Source organism: Leucopleurus acutus (genome assembly GCF_964270905.1).
Source record: "Leucopleurus acutus genome assembly, chromosome: 1".
Taxonomy (NCBI): Eukaryota; Metazoa; Chordata; class Mammalia; order Artiodactyla; family Delphinidae; genus Leucopleurus; species Leucopleurus acutus.
Window position 1 is genome coordinate 77,732,896 of NC_139142.1, and position 13,004 is coordinate 77,745,899.

The 13,004-nt window shown below is 42.3% G+C and overlaps 1 protein-coding gene across 4 annotated transcripts in view; it reads right to left on the minus strand.

Moving 5' to 3' along the window:
- Positions 1 to 415: 415 nt before the first annotated feature.
- LOC309963649 (neuroendocrine protein 7B2) overlaps positions 416 to 13,004 on the minus strand; it is a gene marked incomplete at both ends in the record, with an annotated part of 52,115 nt that continues 39,526 nt past the window's right edge. Inside the window, 3 exons of one of the 4 annotated variants that reach the window (XM_082842139.1) lie at positions 416 to 511; positions 4,375 to 4,428; positions 10,895 to 11,004. In XM_082842139.1, the coding sequence (XP_082698265.1) occupies positions 416 to 511; positions 4,375 to 4,428; positions 10,895 to 11,004 (260 nt within the window). Of the gene's footprint in view, positions 512 to 4,374; positions 4,429 to 10,894; positions 11,008 to 13,004 lie in introns of all 4 variants that reach the window. The other 3 variants (XM_082842138.1, XM_082842141.1, XM_082842140.1) reach the window with 3 other exon arrangements.

Consider the following 13,004-nt stretch of genomic DNA (forward strand, 5'->3'; position numbering starts at 1 on the left):
TTTATTGGTGTGTAATAATGCCCAAGGGCTGGATTAACTACATAATCAAAATCAAATGCCAGCCTTTTACAGACTTGGCCAAAACAGTGCCACCCGAAACACCATTTTAAACTGTAAGAAATCGGAGGACATTTCATTCATTTGCTTTTTATTGTTATTGACACATACATTTTAATTTTAATGCTCACTGCAGCTCCACATTTAAAGGAAAAAAGCTCTTATCCTAATTTAGCAGAAAGCAGAGCTATCAGTGTGAAGGACAATAGGATATCAAAATACAGCTGCTTTTCATCCATACTTGTCTAAATTAGAAACATGCTGCCATTCACAGGGGCTCTGACAACGAGCACACATAAGCAACACCAAGGAGGTCTGACGGGTCAGGTCGTGTGGGTTTCCACTCAACATCTTCGCTTTACTCTGGGTCCTTATCCTCACCTGAAAAATGAGGGACTGACTTCTTTGCCACAACATTGTCCAGTCTCTGTCCTTGCAGATATGGATTGACACTCTGAAAAAAAATACATGGTTGGAGTCATATGTGGACATCGGATACAGACATCGCACAGAAGAAGTGAACAAGAATTGTTTCTGGCCTATTGGGTTAACAAGGTAACAGTGGTGCCTACTACGTACCAGATGATTACTCCGGTACACTAATCAATACCTCAGTGGCCAGAGAAACATTGGCTGACAGAGGTGTCTCTGTCTTTCACACAACTATTTCACACAGCTAAGTATCACATACAATTGGGTTCCATCCCCTGTTTTGGCATAAAGATTTGAAGTGAACCAGCTAAGAAACCCTCACTATTAACTTAGATACAAAGCCTCACACGAAACAGAATTATTATCCTATGGCCTTATTTTAGGGGAGAGAGAATGTGAACTGCATTAAATCATTTTACAAGAAGAATGTTCTAAAGACGATGACAGAGCAGGGCCAGATGGGAATTAGTATCTGCAGAGTGGTCACAGATCACCTGTTGCTGTGACTGATTCTTTCAAAGCAGTATTCTACTTAAAGAGGACGCATCAGGGGCTCTAGCAATCATTTTCACCTTCCCTCAGTCAAATTCAAAACATGAAGAAAAGAAGGAAGTTATATAGAAAGCTCCTTTAGTTTTGACTCAAGACTCCACCATCTGAAATCCTTTTCAGCTGTTGGTATTCTGAATCAGTCAAGGTTTTTCCATTCCTTCTCTAATCCATATCTATGTTTTGAGGTTTGGATTTGAACTAGTAACTGGAGCTTTTCAACACAGTATTTAGCAAGCAGAAAAAATTCAGAAGTTTTGGAAGATATTTGTTTATTGAAGTTGCCTGCCAATAACTGAACAAAAACATAAGAAAGGAGCTGTAGTTACAAATAATCAGCAATCCCATCACACCTCTAGTCCCCATGGATGCATGGAGGCATTTTGCAGGGGCTCTCTCTTGCCCACGGGACATTGTCTGCCATAACTCTCGAAGGGTGAGCAGACATTCTCCAAAAGACAAGGCCTGGAATCGGAGTGTAGTATTTAATGAATGTCCTTCCACATTCTGACAGGTAAAAGCATGAATGATGAAAGGTCCCACACATCGTGCAAAAATGCATCACCAACAAGCTGAGAATTACAAAGTATGCGATGTCCTCATATATCTGAAAAGTGATATGTCACCAAATAACAGTACTTTGCTGGGAAGCATCTTTAAAATATTTTAAATAACTAAAATACCTTTTTATATCAGGAATTGTCAACTGGAATGGCCTGGCCTATCCCAGGGAATCGTATCAGAATCTCTGGCTAGGTGGAGCATGTGTGAACTGAAAAAGTGTATTCAGGATTATGAATATTTTGATTGTTTTTTAGTAAAAATATATTTTACTAAAAATTCTAATATATTTTAAAAGGATATGAGATATTCATGTTATCAAATATGGGAATAAAGGGTTGATAAACTCTTTAAATAATAGTAGATCTCAAATATCAACAAGATACATCTTAAGAGTTAGTTTGCAAAGTCATTTAAAAGGTGAATTGACCTTTTACTCTTGAAGCAACTAGGAATTCAACCAGATGTGAGCAAGTATAGAAATTTGCATAAAACCACCTGAGGCTCTGTTGTAACTCTGGGGAGAATCCCTCCTGGCAAGGGACTGTCATGGCAGCAAGTCCTTTGGTCCAGACCCGGAACATGCCAAATGATAGAGGGCAGGGGAAAGTGAAGTAATGAGGAAGTAACAGGAGCAATCACTTCAGCTTTTTTTTTTTTTTTAATTTAAACTACAGTAGTATTTTTTTAAAAAATATTTATATATTTATTTATTTATTTGGCTGCACTGGGTCTTCGTTGCAGCACACGGGGCTTGAACTTTCTTGATAAATGTCTATGAGTATTGAATCCTACACATAAGAGTAATAATAATGACAAGGCACTTAGATATTTACCTTCTCCCTTGGGTGAGAGACTGTCTAGGTTACACAGAGAACATTATTGCCACTTCACAACCGCAGAACCATTAGGATGGGACCCCTGCTTCTAGTGACCTCTGGAAACCACAGCAGATGCTGAGCTCAGTTGGAGAAAGCCTTGATTTTTTCACAAAAGCCCATAATTTCTTTATATTGATTCGCACACTTGAGGGAGTCGTTTCAAGTCTTCAGTCAAGGTGGGAACACCACCTGAGGCCTGATGACAGGGGAGGCAAGTTCTGTTTCTCCACCAGACCTGAAAGGCCCCTGGTTAACGGCATGAGCATGGATCTTTGTATCAATAGATGCCTGAGAGTAGGAAGAACTTGATACCTCTGGGTCAAAGTGATCGTTATTTTCATAAACTCTAAGCCTTTCCTATGTGGAGGAAGTTGAAGCCAAAGTAAAATCCTTTATAACATGTGTTCTAGCCAGAGTCCTGAGTTTTGGTAGTCACTGGTCTCATGGAAAAATGATCTAAATCATGACCCAAAGTCATTAACTGAGTCAGGGCAGAAGGAATAGTGAGCGAGGAAGGAGAGGCGATTAAAGCTTCATGCTAAGTTACTCATTTTGGTACGGTCATTGGTTTGATTTGGAAATATCCTTGTTGTGCCATGGGGAGATGCTCAAGCCATCTTACTGGTAAATTATGGGTATCCTGAGCTCTTGGAATAGAATTTCTTGATGTTCTCTCAAGACCGCATTATACCTTTTGGATCCTTCCTGCCATCATCTGCCACTAGAAACTGTAATCACTGAAGAAAAACCCCTAATAACACCGTTAACTCTCTGAAGATCTGCTTACAAGCAAAACTTTGCTTCTCAAATAGACAGCTGGCCACGGGGTCTTCTGTATTTTGTCAGGCAGCACAGGGGCTTGGAACTTTCTGTTTCAGGGACCTGAGGAATTAATGTTGAGTCCAGAAAATCCACCCCTCTTAAAGCATTCTCTGCCTGGATTCAGCAAAACTATTCAGAATGGCCACAGTTACCACTATCCAGATTCCCAAATTTTGCCAGGATCCAAGCACTTGCTGTTCTACATAAACAGTCAGTAGCCTTGGGTATACAGTTTGGTTTGTATATTTTAACTAAAACGGTTACTCCCTGGTAGCACTTTGCTATGTAATAAGCAGGACTTTAACTTTTTCCTCCATCTGATCCAAAACAAATGGCAGGTGGTTTTGTCTAGTAAGGCACCAACCACCGACCACTTGTTCAGTCTCAACACCATAAAATGCATCGTAAACCCAAAGCAAATTGACATCAGCTTTACAAGAGGCATCACTGTAGTGGGTAAATGCACAGCACCTTGGGCAGCTCAGAGACGGTTAATAACTAAGCCTGCAGTAAATTCACCAGTCAGCGAACAAATATAATGGATCTAGTGAATTTTTACATCAATCTGGCTAGAGCAAGGGAAAAAAGTATGTAGAAGGAATGAGGTTTGTTCATCTCATTTTCTGCCCCTACATTCCTTCAAAATTACTGCCTGGAGCAGGCAGTTCAACACTTCCTGGCTCCTGTCTCGAGTTTTTATATAATTGATGCAGAGGTGTGAGCAGTTTCCCCCAGTGGCCTACAGACCCTTTGAGGAAAGACATACCCTCCTGTACTCCCCGCGTCCCTATACCCATGGTAGGGATGCAATTGACATTTTGTGAGTGCAGTGGAGCTGGTAGAATTGCCACAAAACTTAGCATGCCACTAAAAATCACATGCTAAAGCTTGGGGAGGACATCGCAGAAACCACGGGCAGACTTTTTAGGAATGGCTCTTGTCACTTGGGACCACTGTTCAGCACGTGAAAGGATTCTGCTACCTTCCAACCACTGAGGCTAACGGCCTGTCAACTGCCCCCGCTCAGAAAGCTCCAGGCATCCCCACAGCCCGCCAGCCAGCCAGGCATTACCCTCCGCTTGCGTCTCTGTCCTCCTTTCATCTTCTCATAAAGGAGCTTCTTGTTCTAGAGTGGGGAGAAAAGAAAACACAAATGCAGAAGTATGGATCACATTTGGTCAATGTCTATTTTACACCTGGTGTGTCCCCGTGGATGTTTGCATACACATATTTTGGAAACGAAGCCAGATGAAAGGAATGTCGTGGCAGAAAGATAGACCACAAGAGAGAAGCCAGTGGTTGTACAGTTTTTAATAAAGTGCTCTGCAATGCCCCGAGGCACACCAGTGTCATCAACAGTCACATAAACAAGAAAATACGACATTCTAACACACAAGGGGCACTGGAGACCCATCTCCTCACTTTGAACAGGCTTTGTTTAAAACAAACAATTTTATCTTATTTTACTTTGGTATCTAACTCCCTTTTTATGAGCTGTACACATAAATCGTTCTCTAGAGTAGGGTCTGACTATTAGTAACAATCCTCTGTGTAAGCAAACGAGACACCTGACTTCTGTGACCCTTCCTCTTGTGGCTTGAGTCAGTGCCCCCAGTCAAGGCAATCGGAAAACCATTCGCTCTATAACATTTGTAAGAGAGTGAACCTTTTAAAAACTGCCAAAAAACTTCTTGGCCGAAGGAAAGTTGTGTTGGGGCTGGGCGGTGGGGACAGGCTCCGTTACCACAGTTTGTGTAAGTGTTGCCTCATATTACCAGATTTCAAACACGTAGTGGACTTACATGAGCTCTAGAATATCAGACGCATGCTGAATAGATTTCCATTCTGTTGGGATTACAAGAGACAGAACACTTAACCTGAGGGAGAACGGGAGAAGGGGAATTGGGGGCTTCCTTAGGTGGTTGTTTTATTTGATTTTTTAATCAGAAGGGAGATAATGTATAAAAGAGGTGATTCATCTTACTCTAAATAAAATACCCTGACATTGATTGGAAAAAAAAAAAAAAGGAGACGACAGAGTTCTGGTAAGGAACAAGTTTCTACAATCCTAGTATCTCCTGAGCTGTCTGGATATCAAATTTTTTTTCATGATAGATTTGCAAATGAAAATGACAAACGCCAAGAATGAGCTTCATAGTTTTCATGTTCATTGAAATCTACTCCACCCACAATTTACAACGTGCATCTCTTGCCCAACCTCAGCTATGCACGGAGGCCGTGCCAGGGCGTCAAGGAGCCTCCACAGCCCCAAAGGCCAGCCCTGGCCGCAGCCGCCATCTCATGCTCATTTGGAGAACTGATCAGTTTAATCTCAGAAGGGAGAAAAGACGGACTTGCAGATCATTCACTCGAGGAATGGGGATATTGCTGTGAAGCTCATTCCCATCGTCTGTACTTGCCTTTCTGTGGATGAAACAATTCCTGATGCAAGAGAATGTCCTGGGAGTTCGTGCTAAAGCTGGGGAAGGGGGTTGGGAGATAGGGGGCCAGGAAAGAGGCTTCTTCATGTGTAGCACCGGGATCAGCTGCCTGAGCAGGAGGGAGGGCACCGGGGCCCACGAGCTGGTACCATGGGGTGGGACAGACAATCAGCCATGGCAGAGGTCCACTGTGCCGCCAGCAGGGTTAAAGACAGCAGCATTTTAGTTACTCCCCTTTAGAAGGTCGTGGGACAGGTTATACTCATAAGAGCCTCCATTCAAAAAGAAATGCAAAGGTCTGTCAAGTCTTCCTCTCAAGGATGGTCCCTGTGATTCCCTAAGAGCACAGGTTAGGATTAGCAGGATGCTTTCCAACCCCCGCCTGACAGTGGCCTTGGCATTCCCGATTAGCCCCGCTATCATATGGATTTAAAGGCAGGGACTGGCAGGTGGGTGAAAGAAGTATACAAAAACGAATGAGAAGAAACCAGCCCCTCTCCTGACACCCATTCCCTATAGGTGGGGTGGGGAGGGGGGAGCAGTGAGCCTGTTTTCCAGGTGAGTAGCAGGTTTGAGTTCATGGAGAGAGCTTTCCATGGTGTCATCAAGATTTTGGACAACTGCCCAGATCTTGGCTTCAAATTCCATTCCTAAATGGAACCAGAGAGGCTTCTTAGAGAAATGTCTGATTCTAGGGCTAGGGCAGGGAAAGTACAAGGATAAATGAAGTTGGGATATCTAATTGGGCCAGAAAGTACTCAAAAAAGTGATGAGACATAGTGAAAGGAACGGAAAGCCAGCCTGCAGAGACTCCCACTGGCTAAATCTAGGACAGTTTGCACAGCAAAATAAATAGTAATAGGAAACAATGAATCTATACTGATAATAAATTTTAAAACAAATAAATAAATGGGGGAGCAGGGAAAAAATCTTGCTTAGAAGAGAATGCCAACCAAGAAATGCCGAAAGAATAGTAGAGTTTTAAAAAAATCACCATTTACAACTACCATAGTTATCATTGATTCTGGTGAGCGTCATCAATGGATTCTAAAATTGTTAGTTGAAAGTTTAATGGGTACAGAATATTTATACAGTCTTGAAGTAAATCCCCATAGATCAACGATTAATTTCGAAGGGAAAGATACTGATTTTACACTGAAGAAACTTGACAGACACCACGTTGCCCAAGTCACCACCAATTCTGGGACAAACTGCCTTCATGGGCCTCCCGAGGGAAACACTAAGAACACATCAGAAAGGCATAGCTCATGTCTAATGACACGGAGGCATGAGAGAAACCCAAACTGAAGAGCAGGCAACTCTTCAGACACATTGAGGGCATGAAAGATAAAGAAAGGCAGAGGGTCCTGTGTCTCATTTCTCCCATGGCTCAGGTTCATGGCTCCGTTCAACTGCATCCGATTAAAGACCTGAGCTGCTGATGAAAAGATGTGGAAAGCACTTGGAAAGGAGAAACATTTGCTTTCGAGACAACTTTTGCCTAAGTGAGTAACACTCAGCAATGAATGTGTGGAGGGGGAGATGGCTGACATCTATGGTAGCCAGCCTTTGATATGGCCGCTCAATGCTGTGGATACACACGTCATCTGAAAGACAACCAGTCCTAGATAGGACTCGACAGGACCGCTGTACAGGACACACTATGAACGATGAGCCAAGAAAAGATAAGGAATGTATCCAGTTTTTACAGAACTCTCAGAGTTGAATGGTTTGGTTCAAATCCCAGCTCTGCCAATCATCAGCTGTTTGGTATTGGGCAGGCTATTCAAACTCCCTAAGCCTGTATTTTCTCATCTATAAAATGAGCATGATAGGGAAGGGCAGACTGAATGAAATAATTCATGTAAAGTATTTAGCATAGTGTCTGCCTCACAGTATGGTGCTCAACAAATAGGACTACTTACTATCTTAGTATAAAATACAAGACTATTATCATCATCTTTGTATTTCCATCACCTAACACAGGGCCTGGAAGGCATATGATGTGCATTTAATAAATGTATCCTGATGTATTAACAAAGAGAGAGGAATGCAGGAAATTAGACAGACACTGATATTTATAATATGTGAATCACTGCTCAAAACCCAGCTGAGCTCCAGCTAATATCGAAGACAGGGAAACATTACTAGCAAATAAGGAATCAGGGTCTTGTGTGCAGTGTGCAGGTCTCTTGTGAAAGATAATTCCTTTGTTAACTTAAAGGGTAGTGGAGCTTAAGACAAGCTTGAGACCATCATTCTTTATAAACACTAAGGAAAGCTTCAGGACCCCAGCTTGCAAAAGCAAGACATACTCAATTCACACTTCCATGCGAAGATCAAGCAAATCATGTTTGACTGCTGGGTGGTAATGAGAAAATAAATGAAGGAAACTTAAGTTTAAACAGACACATAATTACAGATGAGAAAGGTGTGTAAACATTGTTCCTGGTCATTGATCTGTAATAGTCCTAACTTCTAGTCTTTAGCTCTGATGTAGACAAAGAATGGGAGTGACTGAGAGAAAACAAATCAGTATTTAGAGAAGGAAGCAAGAAAAGAATGAGAGATGGTGGCTGGCCTTGTACTGGAGTGCTGGGAGTGAGTGGAACGTGATGAGGGAAATCTGTAAAGGTTTTCAAGAAGAGATGAGGAAAGTTGGCAACAGAGAAGTTTCCATCTCTCCCACTTCCTCAGTTGGGCTCTCTGCCCTCACTCAGACTGTTCTCCATTTCCCCCTTGCATCTTTTCCCTCATTTCCAGCCTATCAGTCATGAGAGGTAGACATGTCACCCTAGAATTCAGTGCTGCCCTTTTTTAGTGTCTTTGACGTCCTCAATTGTTATCATACAATTGACCACGTGAGTCCTCAGTCCTGGGTCTTCCTCTACCCTTCTCTTCCATTTTCCCCCAGTAATTTAACCTGGTATACTCATGGTATAGCTGGATCAGGAAGCTGAACAGTGCTAAGTTGGGTTCATTTTATTTTCATGCAATTCATCACAAGATGGTAAGCTCATTGAAGACCACTACCATGTTGATGACTACTGTGTATCAAGCACCTACCACAGTGCCTGGAACAAAGCAGGCTCCATCCTGGCCCTTGCTTCAGTTTGGCAATACTTCTGCTCATTTCTTATGGATTGCTTCCCAGTGCTCTGCTGTAGTCTTCTACTTTTTCCTACCCTGTCTCTGCTTCCTTCTTTCTCTGCTACCTCCCTCTCTTCTTCCTTTCTTTTTTTTTTTTTTTAGTTCCCTCAGAGGAAAAGTTCATACCTTCCATTTCTTATAAACCTGATATAGCTCTTTTTTCCTCCTCATGCTATGTATATGCCATATACCAATTCTAGTCAGTTCCCTGGCCCCCTTTGAAATGTCTTGGATTCTCATTGTGTTGGTGAGATTCACTTAAATTCTCTATGTTCACAGCCTTCATAACTAGAATTACCTTTTCTATTTTTTCCTGCCTTTAGTCTCTTCTCTATATACTTCATCATTCTCTATGCCACCCTAATAACTTTTATAGAAGACTTTCATGATTTCAGTCTCCTATTCAAGAACCTATAGATGATTGCCTATGTAACTCAACATATTTAAACACTGCTAGTAAGCTTCAGGATGGCTCTACAAATTCTCCCTAACAGAACTGCTTATGAAAAAGAAGAGAAATAGAATAATGCATAATGGAAAAAGCAAAATTAACTTAGAGCGTATTGTTGCTTTGTTGCTTTAAGACAGGAAACATGTGCATGTTGACAGGAGAGGGAATCAAACTGCTTGGATGATGGAAAAATGAAAGTGGTTATTAATGAGGAAGGACCTCTCTCTCTGAAATAATGTAAAAGAAAGTGAGAGAATTTAGTCCTGAGATCACAGTATTCCTAGTAAAGTAGGCAGCAAGCCGGCTGCCAGTAATGAGCTGAGAAGAGACCTATAATTTTAGAGGGGCTTAGGCAATTAGGAGTATCTCCTCCTTCCTCATTCACTCACTCCTTCCACAGACGTAATGACCACCTATGTATATGTGAACTAACACTTCTTAGTATTTTTCCACTTTGCTCACATGGCTTCAGCATTTGATTACATCATCCAAGCCACAGGAAGATAGATCTCTCTCCACTTAATTGTGATCTTGTTCAATTCATTGTTCCAGCTTGTTAGGATCTTCTTGAATCCCAACTCTGTCATTCAGTGCTCTCCCTTCCAACTTCGTGTCTTTCTGAAGAGTCTGATAAGTTCATGTTCTATAGTTTTTATTACAAACATTTATAAAAATGTGGAGTGGGATAGCGCTAAGACACACAGGATACCATGTGAAATCGCTCTCCCTCTTGACACAGACTCTTTAAGAAACCCCCTTCTGATAATGTTCTCCTGCCTAGGTTGTATCCCTCCACTTCTTCAAACGGGAGATCATGAAAGAGCTGATCAAACACTTTGCTGAAGTCCAATTGCACCATGCTCACTTCATTTCCCTCATCAAGCTGGCAAGTAAATGAATAATGCTGGCAAGTAGAAGAATACAATTAGATTGACAAACCTTGTTTTTTAGCAAACCTACTCCAAATGGTCATGATTTCTCTTCTAAGTGCTTATAAACAATTTCCTTAACTGACAGTTACAGATTCTTGCCTGGTATTGACAGCAAGTTCACTGCTACACATTTTGGAATTTATCTTCTCTTTCCATAGAGCAGGATTACATGTCTGTTTCTCAGCTTCTGGCATAGTCTTCCCTTATTTCTGCAGAGATCACCTCCCTCAGTCTAGAGATAAAACTTGCAAATTTTCTTAGTATCCTTTTTTTTAAAAACAAAAATATCATATACTTCCTATAAGAGCTGCATGAAACACTGATGAGACTTTAGGACGTGTTGTGACACAGGCTATGGAGTAGACCAGAGTAGAAGCCTCTGGGACTACAGCCGATGAGACTGGTTCAGGTCCCTGACTCTTCGGATGGATTGGTGTATTGAGCCCTAGACAGTGAGTGTGGTTTGGAATTAAAGTCCCTCTCAACCAGAGATTTCTGGAAAAAATCAGCTTCTAAGCAATTTTCCTTCTCTCTCCCCACCCATGTTGCTCATCTCTGCCATCAGTACCTTCAGAGTACCAGAGTATAAGACTTATTAGCAATTAAGATTGGACTTACCCACTTGCCCAAGCCTGGATAGTCATGTTCTGGATCAAAAAGGTGCTGGTGTAACTGGAATTCTCGACTGAACTCTGCTGTGTCAGGGGTGTTTTCTAGACATCCATCATCTACTGCAAACAACAAAAGGTTTTTGAGGAACAGCCACAACATCTATTGTTATTCTAAGAGTTAATTTATTAAAAACAACTAGGCACCCAAAGGTCAGAATCTATTCACATCAGTCACTCTAAGTCACTTTCCTTCTGGGATTTGCTCATCCCAGACTCCCACTCCTCTCCTACCCATGGCAGAGACTGGTCGGCTGCTCCCCAAACCCACTTCCTATTCCCCGTCGGCACATGGCTAATTTCCCAGCCTTGCTATGCAATCAGGTGGAGTCATATGCCTGGGTTTGGGCCAATGGAATGTGGGCAGAAGTGATGTACTCCACCTCCAGGCCTGGTCCATAGAAACCTTCTATATGACCCCCTCTCCTCCTCTCCCCAACCCCCCATCTTCTGTCGGTCTGCTTGCTACATGTTGCCGACCAGGGTAACTGTAGATGTCAAGTGCAAAGATGAAAGATGGCAGTCTGCGTTGCTGAACCATCCACCCCTACCACACCCTCACCCACCTTTGGCAGGACTTCACACAAACGAGAAATAAACTTCTATTGTGTTAAGCCACTATTATTTTTTATCTGTCATAACGGCAAGTATTTCCTTCACTGGTATACTTCCATTCCACATGACTCACTCTATTTTCTCTTGGGTGGGCTCTTTAGAAATGATTCTGGCTTCTTGGTAAAAGTCCATTATATAAGAACAATAATTATTAGACAGTACTTGATGTTGTGTGTTGTAGTGGTAACAGGGTAAGCTTGGAGTCAGAAAGCTAGACCCGAGCTCAGGGTTCAAATCCTAACTCATGAGTGATAGTTGGGTTTAGTTTCTTGGGAAAGTTAACTTAGTCTAAGTCCATTTATTCATCTATGAGATGGGAATAATCAAATCCTTACCTTATAGGGTAGCTATGAGGAATAGAGATGATCATATATAGAGCATCTGGCACATAATAGGTTTCCTCCATGTTTTAGTTCCCTCCTCACCATTTTTCTTTAAATGACAGTTCATATTATCAATGCTCTTTGAAATAAAGCATGTCTTCCGTTCAAACCCAAGAAAGGTTATCCCTCTTGGCTGCTGCTTTTACCTAAGCCCTATCATTAATAGACACAATACTCTGAAAATAAGCCATTTTTTTTTCTGTCTCTAATGTGTTTTAGACAACAGCTTTAAAAAGGGGGGCTGGGGGGCTTCCCTGGTGGCGCAGTGGTTGAGAGTCCACCTGTCGATGCAGGGGACGCGGGTTCGTGCCCTGGTCCGGGAAGATCCCACATGCCACGGAGCAGCTGGGCCCGTGAGCCATGGCCGCTGAGCCTGCGCGTCCAGAGCCTGTGCTACGCAGCGGGAGAGGCCACAACAGTGAGAGGCCCGCGTACCGCAAAAAATAAAAAGGGGGGGTGGCGCTGGAGAGGGATGTGAATTTTGTGCAGGACTAGAATGAAAGAGACTTCCTTTCGAAGGGATAGGGAGGCATCAAAGTCAGTACTAAAGGGGGTCTAATACAATCAGTCAGGTAGTCTGGTCTCTTGAGACTGCTCTGACACCTTCCAGCAGCTTTAAGCATCCAGTCTCTCAGCCCTTAACAGCATGAAGCTCCTGAGGAAGGCACTAGCATTTGGAACAAATCCCTAGTGTGGCTCTGACGTGGCTCCCCACTTCTCACTGAACTATTTATCTAACTTCATCTAGAGCAATTAACATGGAGGAAAGGGATAGCAAAGCAAGAGAGGTCAGGCAGTCTGCATATGGCAGCGTATGTTAGCTTAATGAAACGACAGGGAAGGAAATGGCAGGTAATCTCAGACAAGAAAGGTCCTGGGAGCTGGGTCCTTTTATCCAACTCTATCAAACCGCCCTGACTGCTCCATCTCGGAGCTCCTAAGTGCTCCTAATTATTGCTTGATCACATAGATCTATATATTGCTTTTCTTTCAGGATAAGCTAGGACTACACTGAATTTTTTTTTAAGGCACTGACTATGTCTTCATTTTACAGATGAAGAA